Source organism: Mesoplodon bidens (assembly GCF_964165515.1).
Source record: "Mesoplodon bidens genome assembly, chromosome: 15".
NCBI lineage: Eukaryota > Metazoa > Chordata > Mammalia > Artiodactyla > Ziphiidae > Mesoplodon > Mesoplodon bidens.
This window is the reverse complement of record NC_138171.1, coordinates 3,821,468-3,843,392: the sequence shown is the minus strand read 5'-3', so window position 1 is coordinate 3,843,392 and position 21,925 is coordinate 3,821,468. Positions and strand designations below refer to the sequence as shown.

Sequence of the window (21,925 nt, the reverse complement as noted above, 5' to 3'; positions counted from 1 at the left end):
TACTATCCCTTCTTGAGATTACCAGAAGACAGGGTATACCTGTCTTGATAAAAACGTAGCAAAAACAAACCTCCCCTAAAACAGTGTATAATAATATAATATTATTAAGAACTCTGACATAATTAGAGCCAATGTGGGAAATCTGTACTACTGAACTACAGAGGTTCTATTTCTCTGGGTTTATCCAGTGAATAGAAAGACATGATCAAACAGATGACTACCTTAGAGGAGAGTCACCCATGAATGAGAGTGGCAGGAAATGCTGCACAATAATAAAGAGAGTGACGCTATGAAAGAGCAAAGAGAACTTCTGAAAACGGGAAGTTGATTAAAAAAAAAAAAGCACAGTTTAGAAAAGATCAAGTTTCTGTGCTCCCAGGAAAAAAATGACTAGACCAGAAAAATTCTGTGGAATGATTCTAAATTCCAAAGAAAACAGTTTAAGATTAAAATTGAAGGACAGATCAGCATTCAGACAAAAAGAAACTTACTTCCACTGGGTCTGAAGGAACTAAATAGCAGCTAAGACTAGAAAGAAGAGAGAATAGCGTACTGAGAATCAAGAAGAAAGTGACCCAAAAGGATTTGGTTAAAAACGAAAGTAGCCAAATGAGGCAGAACAAGGGAATTGCAGGTTAAAAACAAAATAAAGAGTAGTCTGGTCACAACAAATGAAATAATATCTAATTATATACAACAACTGCAAAATTGGCTATTAAATATTTCACTTGCACACTAAGATGCTCCAATATATGAACATTTTACACTGACTCTAGAAATGTGGCCACCCAGGTATTAGTAATACTCTGGAAGATAAATGAAGGCCTGTACAACCTGGGTCTTTTAAGGCATAGTACAAAAGCGATTGCATTACTGGCAGTGGAAATGTATTCTGATTAGAAAATTTTCTTAATCTGCATCTTGGTAGCAATGACCAAAGAAAAGGTTTATAACTTTAACTGCTACAAAAAGTAAACTTTCAGGGCTTCCCTGGTGGCGCAGTGGCTGAGAGTCTGGCTGCCGATGCAGGGGACACGGGTTCACGCCCCGGTCCGGGAAGATCCCACATGCCGCGGAGCGGCTGGGCCAGTGAGCCATGGCCGCTGAGCCTGCGCGTCTGGAGCCTGTGCTCCACAACAGGAGAGGCCACAACAGGGAGAGGCCCGCGTACCACACACACACACACACACACACACACACACACACACACACAAAAGTAAACTTTCAGTCTCAAAGTATGGTGCAAACTAGCTAAAACTCTCCTGGAGATGTTCTACAGATGATTAATTTGAAGAAGTGGAGTCTCCAATGAGGACAAGCAACATTTACAATAGAAGATAAGTCTCCTCCACCCCACTTACATACTTTCTTGAAAAACCTTGTCAAACTTTAAGGCAATAATCCAAGAAATGTTTCAGATGCTATGTGCAAAGCTGTGCTAGGCCATGCAGGAAAACAAACGTTGAATAAAACACAGTCTTTAGACTCTAATAGGTTAAAACAGGGGGAAAGGCCACACAAAATAACCGTTTATTAAAAAAGAAAGCTAAGCACCATAAGAGAGGCACAGACAGTTCTATATGCATGTTCAGAAGAATCTGAGGGACAGAGTGGGAGAGACCCAACAAGAGGAGACAAGGAACTGCAGGGTTCATTCATGCTATACCTATTTTCATGCCAGCTATGTGCCAGCAGGCACATGGGTTCTATCAGTGCTGGGACTGGGGAGAGGTCAGAAAGGGGTTCAGGAGGCATGCACTCTCAGAGTCTAAGCTTGAATTAAAGAACATGGTATTACTAGTGGTTACCAGTGGGGAGAGGAAAGAGGAAAGGGGCAAGATAGGGGTATGGGATTAAGAGATGCAAACTACTAAATATGAAATAGATAAGCAACAAGGGTAAATCGCACAGCATAGAGAAATACATCCATTATTTTGTAATAACTTTAAATGGAGTATAATCTATAAAAATATTGAATCACTATGTTATACACCTGAAACTAATGTAATATTGTAAATCAACGATACTTTAATTAAAAAAAGGACAGGGTATTACAAACACTAAATTTGTAGCAATTAATCAAGCTTCTTTCACTTTATGTTATTAGGTAGGCATATTATGGGTGTGCAGAAATAAAACACACTGAAAGCTCACCATTTTTTTTTGTTTCAAATCCCGGGAAATAAATTCAGATGTCAATCTTTTCCCTGATTTTCTATGACTTTCTGCATTTTTTCTAGAAGGGCTTTTATCACAGATAGCAGTATTCACATCTTTTGACAGCATGTATTTCTTCCTACAGATCTCAGATTCTTCAACTGTCTTATTTAGAGCTGATTTAAAAGTAGCTTCAGATTCAATATGCCAATCACTCTGCTTTGTATCTTCAATATTTTTCTCCTCCAAATGTTTAGAATGATTTAGTTGTTGTTGTTTGTTTCTTTTGCAAACTTCTACTTCTGCTTTATGTATTTTGTTATGCTGCATTATTTCTTTCCCATACTGCACCTTTCCCATTTCCTGTGAATTATCATCTGATATTGAAGAGGATGATTTTTGTTTAGTAAGTTTTTTGTTGATAACAACATCTAGTGGGAAAATGAGAAATTAATCCTTATTAAATGTATAAACTGATCATATACAAAATTTGTTAAAACTAAAATATTTGTTAAGACATTTCAAGAAATGAGTATTTCCTTGAACAACTATTTTATATACAGAGAAAACTGTGTTTCACCTTGATTAAATGTGTCTCCTGATGAAGTACTAGCTCTTTGGTTATTACACAGATTAATATCTGTTACAGGTGTCCAACATGCCTGTTTGAAGTGCATTCTATTTCCACAGGTGTTGTCTAAAACACCAGGTAACCTGCAAAATAAATTCATTTGCTTATCACAAAACATTAGCCTATGACTGATATAAAGCCTTGATTCTTTTTATTTAGTCAATGTTTATTGACAGAAGTTTAACAGTCAAGTATGAAAATATTTTCATAAGTCCTGATGAAAGTTAAAATTTACCACATAATTGATCAAGATTAAAGAATATTATTTTAAAAGTTCCATTATTGCTACTATTTTGATATCTACCTAAATACATCTCACATATCTTACACATCTTCATGTATATCTAAACTTCGTTAATTTTCTTCACATTCATACTTTATTGTTTTAAAAATCTCATTCATTTTAAGTCTCTCAATTTGAGAAGTTATGTTGGTTGAAGAAACATATAGGCTATTCCCCATTGTGCGATCATAATAATACTTGAAAGATGATAAATTCTATAACCAATACTACCATTCTAAGAATATAAAGGCCTTGTCCTTTAAATCTGTTACACTCATCTAAAAGTAACATTATTATAGGCTAAATGATTTGATGGGTTTTCTCATACTTACACAGGTTTATCTATTTTTCCCACTGCCTGTGAATCAGGAACAATTTCCTGGAGTTCACCTAAATAAAACAAAAATTATGGTATTTTCATTTTTTCGTGCAGTTGGCAGGGTAAAATGAAAGCTAGAATTTGATCAAAGTTCACATATTGGGATGGAAAGATTGATTGATCTCATCTTCCCCCTCCCAGACCCAAACTTCTTGGGAACCAAGGCTTGTAACCTCTAAGTTCTTTTCATAAAGCTGAATGTATTCATTATAAATCTTTTTTTCAAATAAATGAAAGGGAAATATAGAGAGGAGTGTGTGTGTGCGTGTGTGTGTGTGTGTATATATATATATAAAGAATGACTAAAATTAAACCAAAGATTACTTACTAAAATTTTGGTTTGGGAATTCAACGTCCTTATTTTCTGTCTTTTCTCTAACTTCAGCAGTTTCGATATGCTATAAACAGGGGAGAAATTTTAATATAAATTTGAATCAAGGCATTATGTGAAAACAACTTTTAAAAGTCAGAGTATTAAAGTTTAAAACTTTTTTGCCTTACTATTAAAAGTTGGATAGTATTTCTATTTATTTCATAACGATTAGGCCCATTCTAGAATATTGCCTATCCTAAAACACAAGAAAGTAACTTTCATTGCAGATAAGGAGGCAGAAGATCCTACAAATTTTCTGATCTCAGCCACAGCTAGAAAAATAATTCAATTTTCCTCTCTGAGAATTTCTAGCACTTCCATGGCATATCTTCTCTTGCTATTGATCTCATAGCCTGCATCTATTCTGTCTTTTCACTAACATACATATGAACTGGAAATTATGAAGTATTAACTTATTTTATAAAGTTTTGGCCACTGCACAAGTAACTTCTTGACTGTAGCAAGCTTCCCTCTTTCCACAGCCACAGATACATACCTGCCCGGACCAAATAAAAATTTGCCATCACTATCAGAAAAATATACCCTCTAACTAAGATATTTTGCCTCATCCTGGCTGTCTTCCCTACTGGTGGAGGAGCAGTATGAAAATGTACAGGTGTGTTTTTTGTTGTCACAATGACAGAAGGGCTCTCCTGACAATAAGTAAGCACAGGCCTAGGACACTTCTCATCCTACAACATTCAGAACCACACTGCACAGCTAAACAATGCTTCCCCTATTAAGAAACACTTAGCTAGACAATTTGAACCATTACTTTGACTATTTTTTCCTAGTATCTTCAACTCTTGCACCCTTTACCTTTCGGCCACATAACCATTAAAATTTTTTTTACATCCACCATCTTTTTTTTTTTTACTGTAACACCAAGGCTGCTAAGCTTTATTTGAGGAAATTATACTTACTTCTGAACTAATGCCATGGTAAGCTTCATAGTCTTAAATCTGCACGGGGCCCTCAACACTGCCTAACACTTGTGCTCATTCTTCCCCCTCTCCATTCTCTCTCAGTAGTTATTCCAAACCTCTGTGTGTCTCTGAGCCCTCTACTTCAAGGCTCTGTCCCCAAGAGAAGCTCACCATGCTCACACTTCAGAGAAAACAAAAGCTTTCAGGTGTTCCTCCTCATCTACAAACTTATCTGTATCTCTGATTGCCTATTTCTCCAAGACACAACTTTCTCTCATCCATTCCCTGCTCTGTCCCCCCTTCAACTTCCTGGAAAGAATGCCCTCCTCGATGTCCATGTGACTAATAACCTTTATTGACCCTTCAAAAATCAACTCTTTTCCATCTCCTAAAAGAGCATCTCCTGATCTTCAGCTTCCCCTCCAGCTCTGGGATTAGGCACCTGCCCCTCTACTAGTTTTCTACTGCATCCTGTATGTACATCTGAGAACACATACAATATTATAATCATCTTATTAATTTGTCTAATTCCCATGCTAGACTTTGAGATACTAAAAGACAGATTCCACTTGTGTCTTTTATTTCTAAACCAGAACCTTCCCCACAGCAGACACTAATTTGTATAATAAACTAAAGAATGACGGCAAGTCCATTTCTCCTAGTGAAGGCATAAATCAGTTACACTGAATATTTCTAAATTTTATTTTGTTAGCATAGTAAATGATTGATAAGACCTTACTTTCAAGGACAATAAATGATACCTAAAAAAATTTAAAAAGCAATACTGTAGGAAAAGTGAGACACTCACTTTTTGCAAAAGTAGTTAGCTCAATTATGCATTTCTACAGTAACTTGATAAAAATTTATTTAAAAATGCTTTCAAAGTAAAGTTACTTTGTCTGTATTATCTCCTCTATTTCTTTCTTCAGATGGTCTAGATTTAAGTGATACAGCATTATCCACTCCATTTTCCAATGTTTTAGAAGCACCAGGTTTTCCTGTAGAACTCGTCATTTGCAGTGGTGGTTTAATTCTTCTTCTTCGTAGTGTTGCTAAAAAGGAGGACAAAGGACTGCTATATTTGTAGGATTTTCTATGTTGTTCTCACTGAGATACTTTTTTCTGAGGAAGATTTAAAAAGGGGATTCTAAGATGGGTCCCAGGTTTCTGATTTAGATGAGTAACTGGATATGGACGCCATATTCCAAGGTAAGAAATGGAGAAAAACTGGCAGGTAGGGTGGAAAGATGAATTTATTTTGGACCTGTTAAGTTTGAGAAGTTTGTCAAATATTAGATAATTTCCCAGTAGGCAATCAGATTTTGGGAACAGAAGGTCACTATTAAATTATCATAAAGATTAAATAATACTGTTTATAGCAACTAGTACACAGTATCAGAGTATTTTAAAATTTTTATTTAGCTGTTAGTATGTACCAGGCACTGTCTAAATGTTTCACAACATTTCTTGTTTAATGAATAATTTTTATTTAATCCTTTAAACAATTTGATGAGGTTAGACACTTAAGTCCCATTTCATAGAAAGGAAACTGGTTCTAAACTTAGCTACAAAGTACATACCCAGGAGTGGGGAAACAAGCCCAAGCAACCTGATTAATTTAATGTTTTATCCACTATGTTATGCTGGCTCCTACTTAAAATTACAACAAATTATTAATGCTGGATATTAATATTCTGAATAATGTTTATATGGATACCCATTAAACTTCTCAGACATTTGTAATTTTTTGAGAGAAGACATTTGTGGTTCATATTTTATTAATTTTTATATCCCCAAATTATCCTCTAGATAAATTAGGTCCAGAATACTCCTGAATTTTAAAAATGTCAGCTTAAAACAATAATACTTGTTAGGAATCTTCAAAGACAATAAAACTTACATGTATTGACTAAAAGTACTGGACTTCTCACAGTGTATCTATCTGTGCCAGGAACAATCATTGATGCTTCAGACATTTTTCTTTTGCTAGGAGTAATTATCTTAAACCATGAGAAAAAAAAACCCAGAGTAAATATACATTCTCTTTTGTAATTAAATATCCTATAATTTTATTCACATGTCACCTTGACTACACACAAAAGACATATGGTATTTTATAAACAATATGATATCCAGAAATATCTGTAGTTTAGCCTGACTTGAAGGATTTTATCCTAATGTTTGGTATTGAACAGATAGCCAAAACAAGTAAAGGATGTTGTTTTAAAGAATATTTAAAGAATATCCAGACTTAGAAGTATAGTACCTTTATATATTAGCTGAAAATATTTTATTGACACTCAGTTTATCTAGTTAACCATTGGCTCACGATTTCCTATTGTATTTCATAAGGATAATGTTTGGAACACATATTTATGTAAACTTGTTTGTGAAAGTTTTCATAACATTAAGCCTTCTTCAAAACTTTCACACATTTAAAAAATTGTATTAATATTCTGTGAAGACTAAACTGCCTTTAGAGTAAAATGCAGCTACAGGAGTTCAGAGACTCAGTGGCACACGAGCTAGTGTTCCAAAAAAGATGTGCATTTTCTAACTTTAGCCTAGAATGACTGATAAGAGCAACAGAAGTAGATAAGCAGAGGAGGGACTACAGGGGACAGGAGGTTCCAGAGGATGCTGTACAAAGGAGTACATGATGACAAATCATAAAGAGGGAGAAGACAGCTGTTTTGAAAAAGGCACTTGCCTCTAAGAGAAAAAAATATTGATGGAGTTTTGAGTAGGTATGTATATGGGGCAATGGAGGAAAGGTGGGGAAGGACAGGAGAAAAGTGAATTCTAAGATTAACCAGAAAAGAAGCTACTGAATCAGCAGATTCTTCTTAAAGAAATTACAGTTCTAGTGGTATATAATGAATGAGATCCAAAAAGTTACATATTCACATAAATGCTTCAGTTAGTCCTTATTGAAAACACAGTGGGTATTTAACAACAGTGCAATGTTTTTCAAACTTTAGTGCGGTTAAGATCTCTTCCAGAGTTTGCGTTATGATTCAGTAGGTTTAAGGTGGGGGGGGCTCTAAGAATCTGCATTTTTATTAAGTACTCAAGTTATGATTCTGATATAAAGACAAAAAAAAGAGGCTTTTATAATCTAATCATCTGAGGGAACTACAGTTGACAAAAATGATACTTTTAATTTAATGAAGGACACAGACTACAGGGAAAAATAGTAACACAATGTATGGAAGAGCCTGTGAGAGTTATGGTTGCCTAAAGGTGAGAGATTAGTAAAAACAAATAATCTGGAAAAGCTCCATTAAGAAAGTAAAAATGAACAAAGATTTACAAATGTAAGTACACTTTAGATAAGCAGAGGTAAAAGCAGCATGAATGAAAGAATAGAGGCAAGAATGAGCATGCCATAAAAAAGGAGACAGTAAAGCAACTGACCATACTAAAGTGGAAGGTATTTTGATAGAGTAATATTACAGAATGTCTTCAAACTAAGTCAAAACTTAGATTTAATGGGATAAATACAGAGATGACAAGGCTTTCTAAGCAGAAGAATGCTATGAGGATACTGGTATTAAGAAAAATCAGTGGTGTACGACACAGGGTAGCTCACAAAATGGAGCAATAGTGTCAAAGACACTATTAGAAGGTTACTGTAGAACCTAGGTATGCTAAAATGAGTAACGGTAAAGGGAATAATAAGGAGGAAACGATGTGAGAGATATTATGAAAGAACAATCACTAGCACCTTGGTTCTATCTAGGTATGGGGGGAGAAGAGTTTGGAATCAAGGATATCATCAGAAAAATGAATGGTAACATTACTGAAGTATGGAGGCAGATGCAAACTTGAGGCAAAAGATAAAGAGTTTGAGGTAGACTTTAGGAAGGGGCTTGAAGAGACACAACCAAGGGAAATATTAAAAGAGTAAGTGGAGACGTAGCTATAGAACTTTGAACAGAAGCCTGGTACATTTTAAGAGCTTAAATTATGCACAGGAAGGAAGCTCTCTAAGGGAGAAGGCATAGAGATGTTCAGAAAGCTGGGTATCAAGCTTTTAGAGCAAACCTACATTTAGGAGACACTGAGAGAAAGTATCTCTGATGTAGTAACAGAAGTAAAAAGAGAATTAAAATGCTAACATAGAAGACAAAGGAGAGGACATTAAGAAAGAGAGGGCTGGGCTTCCCTGGTGGCGCAGTGGTTGAGAGTCCGCCTGCCGATGCAGGGGACACGGGTTCATGCCCTGGTCCGGGAAGATCCCACATGCCGTGGAGCGGCTGGGCCCGTGAGTCATGGCTGCTGAGCCTGCACATCTGGAGCCTGTACTCCGCAACGGGAGAGGCCACAACAGTGAGAGGCCCGCGTACCACAAAAAAAAAAAAAGAAAAGAAAGAGAGGGCTGTTAGCAATGTCAAGTGTCACAGCAAGATGTGGAGAAGGGGGCTGAGAAATGGTTCTATCACATGCGGCCTAGAGGAGATCCTCAATGGAGCAGGAGGAGGAGGAGAAAGAATCCAGTATTTTGCTTTCTTTCCTCATGCCAGTAAACAGAACATTACATTATAAATTTGTTTTGGCCAGTGCAGAGACAGAACAGAAAGGATAAATGCAAAAAGTGGTAGTTACTTTCCTATATATCTCTAATTTGAAACTTACAAGTGTATAGTATACCTTGTCCTAAATCCCTAAACCTTACATATAAACACAATCTGCTGAAACACTTTTTTTTTTGTTTGCATTTGTAAAAGGCAGGGGAAATACTCTGAAATGTTACTGATGAACATATGAATTCTAGATGCTTTTTTCTGTAATTATATATAGCAATGATTTCACCTATGCTATTTTATAAATGACTATTTTGATGCCATATATACCTCAGGCTGACTATTTTTTCTGTCCCCTTGATTACTGTTTTTGATATATTTTGGAGGTTTAGCAAATTCCTCTTGGGGGTTAGCTTTTTCTTTCAAACTAACAAGTTCTTCTTCGACTGGTGAGATTTGACTTTCTGGGACTAGAATCTGTGGGAGAATAAGGAAAAAGTGTTTAAAACTGCAAACCACGGGAAGTTCTCAAAAATCACTGGATGTCTTAGTAAAGCGCTCATTCATCTCACACTCAAAAGGTCAATTCTTTTTGTCTTATATCTACGTACTGTTATAATTTTTAGTCCTTTTTCAAATGTTAATAGACATAAAACAGGCTGTGGCATTAGTGGAAGAACATGTACTTCTGATTTTTATTTAAAGTTACCAAAACTGGTATTAATAACAATCTACCTTCTGTACTGAAACAAATGATTATTAATATGTTTAAAAAGTATATACATCTTATTGGGGCACTATGTTGAGACAATTTATTTTTTAGATATTCACCCTCCAAGATGAACTTTATTACTGTGCTATCATTATTTAGGGTTAAACTTAGCCCAGTGGTAAAAATCAAGTAAGTTAGACACATACCTGTGATCCACTTGCATCAAAAAGAATATGCACAGATGTTTTGGCAACCGAAGTGCCTCGTTTTCTGGTAAATTCCTGAAGTAAAATTAATGCAAAGGGATGTCATTTTCTCCCAGTTCTTTCCATTTTAATACAATTATTTCCTATACCTGTTTCCTTCCAAAATTGCCAAATTATCTTAAATCATTATTATTTATACATATAAATACTCTTTTCAGAATAATTCAATGAGTCCCCAGTAACCACGGTCTTAGCCTGCTATTTTGGTAAGGGTTCCTCACAAGCATATTATCTGCTATTCTTCACCATAAATCTTTTGCACGCTATAGACTGAATTTTTCCCCCACAATTCATATGTTGAAACGTAGTCCCCAAGAATGGTATTAGGAGTGGAGGCCTTTGGGGGTTGCTAAGGTCATGAGGGCAGAGCCCTTATGAGTGGAATTAGTGCTCTTATAAAACAGACCCCAGAGAAATCCCTCACCCCTTCCACCATGTAAGGACACCATGAAAAGATGGCCATCGATGAACCAGGAAACAGGCCCTCACCAGACACTGAGTCTGCTGGCGCCCTGATCTGACTCACAGCCTCCAGAACTATGAGAAAAAAATGTTTGTTGTTTAGGCCACCCAGTCTATGGTATTTTTGTTACAGTAGCCTGAACAAACTAAGACATGGACCATCCAAGCTTGTCAACTGAACATCTCCCTAAACATAACATGAATTGCCACCTTGATTCCCAGTTAAACAATATCCGACTCATATCGTCTTCCACAGTCCTGGAAAGCATCTTATCTAAATTTCATTCATTAACTTCAAAGGCCATTTCAAGGCCCACCTCCATAGCCTTTCCTTCAAATCCGACTCTTAATGTGCATTCTTTCTTCAACATCTATACTTCATTTTCTATATGCCACTTACTTCTTCTTCTGAGGCACATTCTATAATTCTCACAATGTTTAATATCTTGAAAACAAGTCTTTGTTTCATTTCACTTTTTAAACACCTCACAGAAATTCATTAAATGTTTTGAGTAGCTGCTGCTAATTCTGTCATCTGAGATTCTTTCTAATCGGTATCTGAAAGGGTATGGCTAACAATCTGATGGCCATTCCACAATACAAATTTAAAGGACTAAAAATCTACATGTTATTTTATAAAGAATTGTAGGGGAAAAAATCAATGAAACTTAGTCTCAAATAACTGAAAGTTTCCAGAATTATGAAAATAAATGTTTATTAAAAAGAGTTTAACTTACCCTATACTTATCTGCACCAAAAATTTTTTGTGTCACATTAGTGATTTCTAACGATGCATCAAAATACAAAAGCAATTTTTTCCCTTCTCTTTTACTAATTTTTACTTTATTTTTCAGAATTATATTCAGTAGCTTCTTCGATTCTCTCACTGTACACAAATGAATCACACTGATTAGTTTACATTCATTCCTATGATACCACTCTATAGGTATACTATAAATAAGAAAAGCATGCAGCATACCAATTAAAATTAACTGAAATAAAATTAACTTTTAGGATTTAAAAGTATTTAAATTAATCAATTCTGGTACTAACTACTTACGTAAACAAATCAACAATTCAGTTTATTTTTCAAAGTCTCAGCTTCCTGATCTATAAATTACAAGGTAATACAATAATTAATGAACTAAACCCCTGAGTACATTCTGGACCCTAACAGGTTCTTAATAAATATTCTTTGAACACATCTGAGAAAACTATTTTCTTAGTTTAAAACAGGCAAAAAAGAAAATAACTTTAATTCCATAACTATTCCTAGGCATAAGCATCTATTCAGACATTTCTATTAAATCCAGTTACAAACGTGTTGACAATGAACGTTTGATAAACACTTGAGTACAAGGATATTGTGAAGGAAGAAGGATACAGTGCTAATCCTCAATAAATTCACCAATCCAGTGAAAATACTGTTAAATGCCAGTTTATATGAAGTATTCACCTCCCTTCCTCCAAAAAGTTACAGAAAACTACCTGGCACCCAATTAATGTGCCTGTATTATGGACCGAAGGCCACTATGGTCCTGTCCTACCTCTGGTGGTGCTCCTGTTGCTGACTGAGAAGTATCCACACCTGCCCCCAGTGTTTGCTTTTGGGCAAGAGGAAAATATCCTGAGGGAGAAGGACCACACCAAGGACAAAACTTTGTGTCTGCATCAGGAAAAGCTCCGCTGGCCATTCCATGCTCTACCCTAAAGGACAAATGTCCCTATTGGCTATAAAACTCTTTGATCCTTATGAGGCTTGCCGAAGCAGAAAATGTCTTATTTGCTTTTGCAGCTATATGGTCATAAAACTTCCTCCGTGATGTCCTTTGATGGTACTAAGAAGTATTAGTTGCCTGAAGATAGTGGTAACGCAGTTTCTAATCCAAAATGCTGGTAGTTCTTTTTTTTTTTTTGAAAGAAAAAAACAGTCACAAGTCTCAACAGTAAAAGTGTTCAGGCTTTAGAGATGAAAGATCAGGTGACGTTGAAAATGATAATGTTTCCGATTTTGATGAAGATTAGAACACTTATAATCTTTATGAATATTTTTGTTTATTGTTATATCCCTCTGATATGCATTTGAATTTTTTTCTGCAGCTTGCTGAGAACTTAGAGTAAATGCAGTATTTGCTTCACTGCTTGCATGAGCATAGTATTAGAATTACTTCCAATTTATTATTTTGCTGAATGCTTTGTACCTTTTTCTACAAAGCATTCTCCACATATGTCATGACTATCTACATAAGAATTTGTTGATATTTGTTATATTTTATTGCTGACTTTGTTGAAATTTCTGATATTTGCTTTGACTGCCTAGACTATATCGTGGCTTGCTTTTTTTTAGTTAGCAATATTACTGAAATACCAGAAAACTTCCTATTTTGTTGCTTCCTATAAAATCCAAGTATTCATAGATATCAACATATTTGGATCTTATAATGTTATCTAGATATTTCTGTAGGATTCCAGTATACTGTTCTTAAATGAATACAATAATATGTTTTCTCCTGCAAAGCCATTCAAACAAACACTTAATTGTCCATGGAGCCTGTATTTTATGTACTCCTATAAATTGAACGTAAAAGGGTCTAACCTCACCCTATTGTGTTGCTGCTTCCCCATTCCTTCAGTCTGCAACGGTAGATGTTCTTTTTCACTAGAACTATTGCTTGATCTCCAGAGCCCACACGTTTTTTTAACTTCCATGAGTGCCAGTCATGTAAAAAAATTCAGATCTTGCCTGCTCCACATAGGTAGACTACATCACCACTTTATTACAAAGGATATTAAAAGATACAGATGAACAGCCAGATGAAGAGAGATAGTGCGAGGTCTAGAAAAGTCCTGAGCACAGAAGACACTATCCCTGTGGAGTCTGCGGTGTGCCACCAGGGTCAGTATAAGGACTGAAGTGTGTATACTGATATTGATAATGAAAGAGTTAATTATTATCTTGACATCTGAAATTTCAGTGGAAATTTTGGTGGAGTGGGATGTAAAACAGAATGTAGAAAAGAACAGAAATGAAGAGCGAGAAAGGGAAAGATTTAGTAAAAACTATTCTCCCCAAATTGGCTATGAATGGAAAAAGAATGAGATAAAGGAAGACATAGGATCCAAGTAGACTTTTTTAAGATGCAGTGACAAATGTACCATAAAAATGTATGATGTTAAAACTACAGGAGAGGACATTATGTTAAGTGAAATAAGCCAGTCACAAAAAAGACATATGCAGCATAATTCCACTTAAAACAGTCAATTTCATAGAAACAAAAAGTAGAATGGTGGTTACCAGGGGCTGGGTGGAGGGGGAAAAGGGGAACTGTTCAATGAGTATAGAGTTTCAATTTCTCAAGATGACAAAAGTTCTGAAGATCTGTTTCACAATAATGTGAATGTACTTAACACTACTGAACTATATACACTAAAAAATGGTTAAGATGGTAAATTTTATGTTATGTGATTTTTACCACAATAAAAAAAATAAGAGAAACTGCGTGAGGGTGTATATGGAAACTTTCTACACTACTCTGGCAAGTTTTCTGTAATCTAAAACTATTCTAAAATTTAAAATTTATCTTTAAAAAAGACCCAAATGAAGGGCTTCCCTGGTGGCGCAGTGGTTGGGAATCTGCCTGCCAATGCAGGGGACATGGGTTCGAGCCCTGGTCTGGGAATAAAAGTTATAAACTATTGATACATGAAGTAAGTTGGATGAACTTCCCACATGCCGTGGAGCAACTAAGCCCGTGAGCCACAACTACTGAGCCTGCGCATCTGGAGCCTGTGCTCCACAACAAGAGAGGCCGCGACAGTGAGAGGCCTGCGCACCATGATGAAGAGTGGCCCCCGCTCGCTGCAACTGGAGAAAGCCCTCGCACAGAAACGAAGACCCAACACAGCCAAAAATAAATAAATAAAATAAACTTTTTAAAAAGACCCAAATCAAACTTCCCGAGATGAAAAATATAATGCCTGATAAACATTATAGGATAGAACAGAAGCAGGTTACACACTACAGAAGGAAGTATTAACTAGCAACAAAACACGGCAATATAAAACTACCGAAGTGAAAAAAGAGAGTGGAAATAAAAGCCTGGAGTTTGGGTGGAGAACCCAGAGAATCAGTGAGCTATGGGAGAACTTCATATAGCTTAGTATATATGTAATCAGAGCCTCCAGAGAGGAGGAGAAAAAAGAAGGAGCGGAAAAAAATATTTGAAGAACAATGGATAAAAACTTTAGAAGGAAGCTCAATGAACCTCAAGAACGAACAATATGAAGAAAATTACACTAAAGCACTATAATCAAATGTTTAAAACTATTAATAAAGAGAAAATCTTAAAATCAGCCAGGGGAATAAAAGACTAAACAAAAAGGAGCAAACATGAGAGTGACAGACTTCTCAACAGAAACAATGCAAGCCAAGAGAAAGCAGAGTAACCTCTTTCAAGTACACTGAAAGGAAGACAACAGGCAATCTAGAATTCTATATGTATCAAAAATACTTTGCAAAATAAAAACAAAATAAAGACTTTCTGACATAAAAAAGCTGAAAGAACTCATCACCAGCATATCTGCAGGACAAGAAATACTAGGCAGAAGGAAAATAATACCAGATGGAAATCTGGGTCTATACAGATGAAAGCTGAACAGGAAATGGTAAATATGTGAGTAAATATAAAATAATTTTTAATCCACTTTTTAAATCTCTTTAAAAACTAATTGGCTGCATAAAGAAAAATATCATTACACATAATATGAGGTCTTTGACACATTCAGAAGCGAAAAAATTTTTAGCATTATTGGCAGCAATGGCACAAAGGTCAGGAAAGCAAAAATGGAACTTTACTACTACAAGGTTCTTATACTATTCATAAAGGGGTATAATATTACTTGAACATACACACTATTAAGTTAAATATGTATAAAATAAACCGTAAATCAGCCACTAAAAAGGTGGATATAAAGCCAACAAAAGAAATACAATGAAACCACTGAAAATGAATTAACACCAAAGAAGAAAAAGAGAAAAAGAAAAGAAACGTGGCAGATGGGATGGCACATAGAAAAAACAAAAGCTAGATGATGAATTTAAAGCAAATCAATAATCACATTAGAAACCACAAAAGGCAGAGACTGTCAAATTACACTGACAGTCTCTGATATGATGCCCAGTATCAGGATATGATGCCTATGAGAAACCCACTTTAAATACAGACACAAAGGACTTAAAAATAAAGAAAAGCTAAGCCATGCTATAATTAACCAACAGAAACTTGGAGAGAGTATACTAATATAAAGTAGACTGCAGAGCAAAGAATATTACCACAGGAAAAAGTCATTTCATAATGATAAATTTATGAAGAAAAGATAATACCACTAAATGTTTATAAAACTAGTAACAGAAATTCAAAATATCTGAAGCAAAAAAGTAACAGAACTGAATAGAAAAAAACCCACAGCTCTAGTGGTGACTTCAATACCCCTCCCTCAATAAGTGACAGAACAAGGAGGTAGACAATGAGGGAGGATATATGACAACACTATCAACCCAACCCTCCACCCAACAACAGCAGAATACACATTCCTTCAAGTGCACTCACACCATCCACCAAGAGAGACCATATTCTGGGTCATAAAATAAGTGCCAATATACTGAAAAGGATTCTCAAAAATCATACAAAGTATACTCTCTCATAACAATGAAATTAAGTTAAAATCAGTAGCAGGAAAATATCCCTGAAATCTCAAGTATATAGAAACTAAATAAAACACTTTTAAATAAACCTATGGGTCAAGGAAGAAACCAAAAGAGAATTTTAAAAAGAATAAATTAATGAAAATGGAAACACAGCACACGGCAATTTGTAGGATGTTGCTAAGGAAGTACTTAGGGGAAGAATTTAAAGCACTAAATGGCTATATTAAAAGAGAAAAAATGGTCTCAGGTCAATGACTTCAGCTTCACCCTGAGACGCTAGAGACAGGAAAGCAAATTACAACTAAAGTAAGCAGAAGAAAAGAACAGATATAAGAGCACAGATCAATTAAATTGAAAATCAAAACACAAAAATGAGAAAAATCGATGAAACTAAAGGCTGGCTCTTAGAGAATATCAATAAAATTGATACAACTCTCAGACTGATTAGGAAAAAAAGATACAATTTAGCAGTATCAGCAGCAACAGGGGGACCATCACTACAGAATCTACAGACAGTAAAAAGATAAGATGGGACCATTATAAACCACTTTATGCCAATAAATTTGACAACATGATTACTTGAAAGACACAAATTACCAAAGTTTACTCAAGGTAAAAAAAAAAGATAACCAGAAAAACCCTCTATCTATTAAATTAATTGAATTTGTAGTTAAGAGCCTTCAGCAAAGAAAAGTAAAAGTGCAAGCCCAGATTGCTTCACTGGTAAATACTACCAAGTACTTAAAGAAGAAACAATACCAATTCTACACATACTCTTAGAGAAAACTGAAGACTACAGAATACTTGCCAATTCAGCCTATGAAGTTAACAATGCCCTGACTCTGAAACTTAAAAAACAAAAAACAAAAAAACCCCAGACATTATAGGAAAAGAAAACTACAGACCTTCTAGAACATGAAATACCAAATTCCTAACTAAATTTTGCAAATCAATTCCAATAATATATAAAATAATACATCACAATGAAGTGTAACTATTGTTACAATGTTACATTTCTCCAGATATCAAAGTACAATCCCAGTCGTAATTCTAGCAGGCTTTTTGTAGCAATTGATAAGCCAATTTTAAAATTTACATGGAAATTCAAAAGGTCTAGAATTTCCAAAACAGTCTTGAAAAAACAAAAACCCCATAGTGTTAGAAGACTTACACTATCTCACTTTAAGACTCACTATAAATCTACAGTAATTAAAACAATGTGGTACTGGCATAGGGAACAGATCAATGGAATGGACTACAGCATCAAGACCTGCACTTCTACCAGTCATTTGATTTTCAACAAGGGAATCAATGAAGTCCAGTGGGGAAAGGAAAACCTTTTCATCAAATAGTCCTGAAATAACTGTATACCCATATGAAAAAATGCACCTAACTCCTATATTATACCATAATCAAATATTAATTTGAGATGGATCATAATCCTCAACATAAAAGCTAAAACCATAAAGTTTTTACAGAAAAACAGGAGAACATCTTTGTGACTTGGTAGTAGGCAAAATTTCTTAGGTCACACAAAGCAATAACCATGAAAAAAAACTGATCATGTGGACTTCAAATTTAAAAACTTCTGCTCATTAAAGACACCACTGAGAAAATGAATAAGCAAGATACAGATAGGGAGAAAATACTCACAGAACATATATTTGTCGAAGGATTCGTATCCAGGATACATAAGAACTCAAAAACTTAATAATAAAAAAGACAGTCCAGTAAGAAAAAAAAAAAGGGACAAAATATTTAAACAGATACTTCACGAAGAAGATATATGAGTAGCCATTAAGCACATGAAAAAGTGCTCAACATCACTGGTTATTAGGAAAATGCAAATAAAAGCTATCATGAGATACCACTACATGCCCACTGAGATAACTAAAATATGTCTTGATATCTGAATCTGGAGTGGTGCCAGTCTGCCAAGGTGTATGATTTTTGTACAGCACGTATTGACAAGAAAGTGACTGATCATGGGTTTTAGACTAGATAGAGAAGGAAATAAATATAAGATATTGGGGGAAATGTGGGGTCAGGGAATTTGATGATATTGAACTATCAAATTTATGAATGTGAACATATGGAAATGTTGATCTGCTTTCATCAGTCTATTGTGTTTTTCCATAGAGTGGGCAACTTCTACTCGAGCAGAATCAAGAAGATATCAAAAACAAGTTTAATACCTTCAATGCAGTATATTTGTACTTCTTCCTCAGGCACAGTGACTGGTTCCCACTGATGATTCTTAAATTTAAAAACAGGTTTTGATCATAAATAATAATTCATTCTTGCTTTAAGGCTCCTTTAAACACCATTTTAAGTTATACAAACAATAAAGGTTATTATTATTTTTTTAATAAGTATCACTAAGTAACTGGTTGATATAACACATTTCTTGCTCCATCAATTGACTAGATAATATATTATACTTGTTGCATTTAATCTGTTTGTTCATTCTTAAAAGTAAATGACAGTATTGACTACTTTTATGGTTTCCTATTCTTAACCCAAAGCAAAGAATGACTAGCCATTCATATTTATTAGAGTATACCCTTTTAAAAAATATTACCAAATCCTGTCATTTCTTCCTTTGAAATGTTGTGTGATCATATTCATCCCCCAGTTCCCACTCATTAATTGATGATTGTCCTTAGATTCAAACACTGAATGCATGTGAATAATAACCTAAAATGTTTTCCCCTTCCAAGTATTTTCATTGAAAACTTGTATAAGTGAATAAAATAATATGAATTCACACAAAAAAGTCATGGTAAAAATTAGAACCATTCCTAAAAGATGGGATCCTAAAACCTTCAGTAATCTTATGATGAAAATAGATCCAATTCTTTTGCTATTTAAGGACCACTCATTGTATAGAAATTCTGCTAAGTCCTCAATCTCTTCACTAACTCCCTCCCTTATTTGCCTTAATTGAAACCAGTCTGTACTCTTGAGGGCACTACTACGATTATAATTATAGCCTTCTCCAGTTAAGGTGCTAATTCTCCCAGACCTCAAAACCTCAGGGTCGGCAGGAAAGGGCTGGTCTCCTCCTCTCTCCCCAACACTTTGAGCAGCTTCACATTTCTCTGTGTGTAAAAACCTTGCTCCTTTGCGGCACATGCCAGCTGGCACACATACCTATCGGTTATCATCTACTAACTTTAAAGTGACTCTTCCTCATACATGGAGGCACCTGGTTCAAAGCGTTCCTTTTGAAAAAATGTCTACATTATAAAAATTTTCAAACAGATTATAAAAAACAGAAATCATAGTATAATGAATCCAAAATATGCCCATACCCAGCTTCAACAGTTACTGATATATTATGCCTACTTGTTTCATCTTCACCCCCTACTTTCCCTCTACTACACTCTCCTCCTCTTGACCTCAGTTTTTTATTTAATCTGTCACCCCAGCCATCAACTTTAAAACTCTTATCCTTAAAGTACCTAACAAAAACCCCTCCCTTGAATCCACATCTCACTTTAGCTTCTACTGTTCTCTCTCCCTTGTCTTTACTTCCTCTACAAATATTTCAACTTTCCAGGAATGCTTAAATCCTCATCACTTAAGAGAAACTGCTCTTTCATGGATCGCCAGTTTTTATTTATTTAACGTGTTTTGACAGTGTTCATCATTTCCGCTCATAAAACACCCCTCCTTTGTCTTCTATAACATGATACCCTTTTAATTTGTTCTTTTTTGGCTGATTCATCAAGTATCCTTCAGGCTAGAGTCTCTTCTACCTATCCTGTATAAATCTGTGTTTTTCACAGTTCTGTCATGTAGACACTCATTAAATCCCATGGTTTTATTTATCATCTATATACAGAGAGCTTCTAAATCTCCACTTACAGCTCAGTTCTCTCACCTCAACTTCAGACCAGTATGTCCAACTGCCTACAAGATATCTTCAGCTGAATACCCCACAAACACTTCCAAATCAAAACATCCAAAGTTGAGCTCATCATCTGGCCCTACGAAACCGACCCTCCTGTGACAGCATCTTCATCCACCCAGTTACCCAAGTTTTATTAACCCTTCCTCTTTCTCCTACAAACAGACTACCAAGTCTGCTCAATTCTCCTCAAGTGTCTCTGGAATCCATCCATTTCCATCCATCCCCACTGTCAGTTTCCAAAACTGTGCCACCATGATTTCTCTCACCTGGATTACTGCAAGTCTCCTAACTGCCTCTGGTCTTGTCCCTTTTTAATCTGTTCTCCTTGAGGCAGGAGATAGGTGGGCCCCAAGCTAGACATTTACAACTGGCCTCCTGTTCCAACTTCCTGGGGTGAGAAGAAGATGGGCTCCAGGCTGGACATTCATTACAACCCCCAACCCCCAAGTTTACGTTTCCTGAGGCAAGAGACAAACCGGCTCTGAACTACATATTTATGACCGGACTCCAGTCTATACTTCGAGATCTGCACTTCAATATAAGAAACAACAACAGGAATAGGGTAGATAACTGGACATTGGACACTTTTATGGCAGGGACAGAGAGGGGCTAAACCCTGTTAAAAGATCAAGACATCATGCATTTCCCATCCTTGGTGCAAGGGAAACATTGCACATGCACAGAAAGGCTCCTTGGGGTTCAAAAAGGAGGGGGCACCACCCCATAATATGTGATGCTAAGGCCATCCCCTAGGCCTCTGGGCTGAAATCCATCTTAGAAAGAAGTTGCGCATGCACCTCAGGGAGGGTCCTAGGGCAGGTCAGGTGTTGAGAAACCAGATAATTGGCCAAAGGTAAACAAAGACCAGGAAGAACTGCCCTATATAAATGACTTAACCACCTCTTTACTGCACTCCTCCTCATTAGGGGGGAGGCCCACACCCTTCCTCGCCCGGTGTGCATCTCTGCCTTGCTTCTGTCTTAACTAAACAAAGTGTTTCTCCATGTGCTCTCCCACTAGTTGTTGTGCTATGTCTCTAAATAATAAACTTTGTACCTTTTTTTTTTTTTTACAGTTTTTGCCTCTGTAAGAAATGCATTTTTCACTGGGGGCAAGAGCCAGGGGGTCTGGTGGCTAGGATTCCTGGTTTTCATCCAGGCTACCCAGGTTCAACTCCTGGGCAGGGAATTAAGATCTCGCTTCACGCCACCACTCACTGCTGCCTCTCCGAGATCCCCACCAGGAGAATCTTTTACATGAATGTGATGCTCAGTGTCTAGCATATATCTGGCATACAGTAAGTTCTTATTAAATATTCACTGAACTGATGTTGCCTCCTACTTATAATCCTTCTTTGGCTCTATACTGCCTGCCTTATTTCTTTCCAATATCCTTTTAACTCTATGCACTAACAATACTATGTATCTTTCAGTTCTTTGAGTATTCTATATATTCATTCTTAAAATAAATATGAGCCCTTGAATAGCCATAAATGAGAAAAGACATGTCCCTGGTTTAATAAATTTTATGTTCTACGGGGGGAAAAACAGAAAAAACAACAGATAAACAAAAGGATTTTAAGTAGCA

General features: G+C 35.8%; 1 protein-coding gene across 1 annotated transcript in view; it reads right to left on the bottom strand.

Moving 5' to 3' along the window:
• Positions 1 to 21,925, bottom strand: part of SYCP2 (synaptonemal complex protein 2) — a gene marked incomplete at its 5' end in the record, with an annotated part of 59,597 nt that overhangs the window by 24,184 nt on the left and 13,488 nt on the right. The window contains 10 exons of the mRNA XM_081256423.1: positions 2,155 to 2,588; positions 2,738 to 2,871; positions 3,404 to 3,461; positions 3,779 to 3,848; positions 5,644 to 5,801; positions 6,650 to 6,749; positions 9,606 to 9,752; positions 10,194 to 10,268; positions 11,453 to 11,601; positions 18,618 to 18,678. Coding sequence (XP_081112549.1) covers positions 2,155 to 2,588; positions 2,738 to 2,871; positions 3,404 to 3,461; positions 3,779 to 3,848; positions 5,644 to 5,801; positions 6,650 to 6,749; positions 9,606 to 9,752; positions 10,194 to 10,268; positions 11,453 to 11,601; positions 18,618 to 18,678 — 1,386 coding nt within the window. The remainder of the gene's footprint in view (positions 1 to 2,154; positions 2,589 to 2,737; positions 2,872 to 3,403; positions 3,462 to 3,778; positions 3,849 to 5,643; positions 5,802 to 6,649; positions 6,750 to 9,605; positions 9,753 to 10,193; positions 10,269 to 11,452; positions 11,602 to 18,617; positions 18,679 to 21,925) is intronic.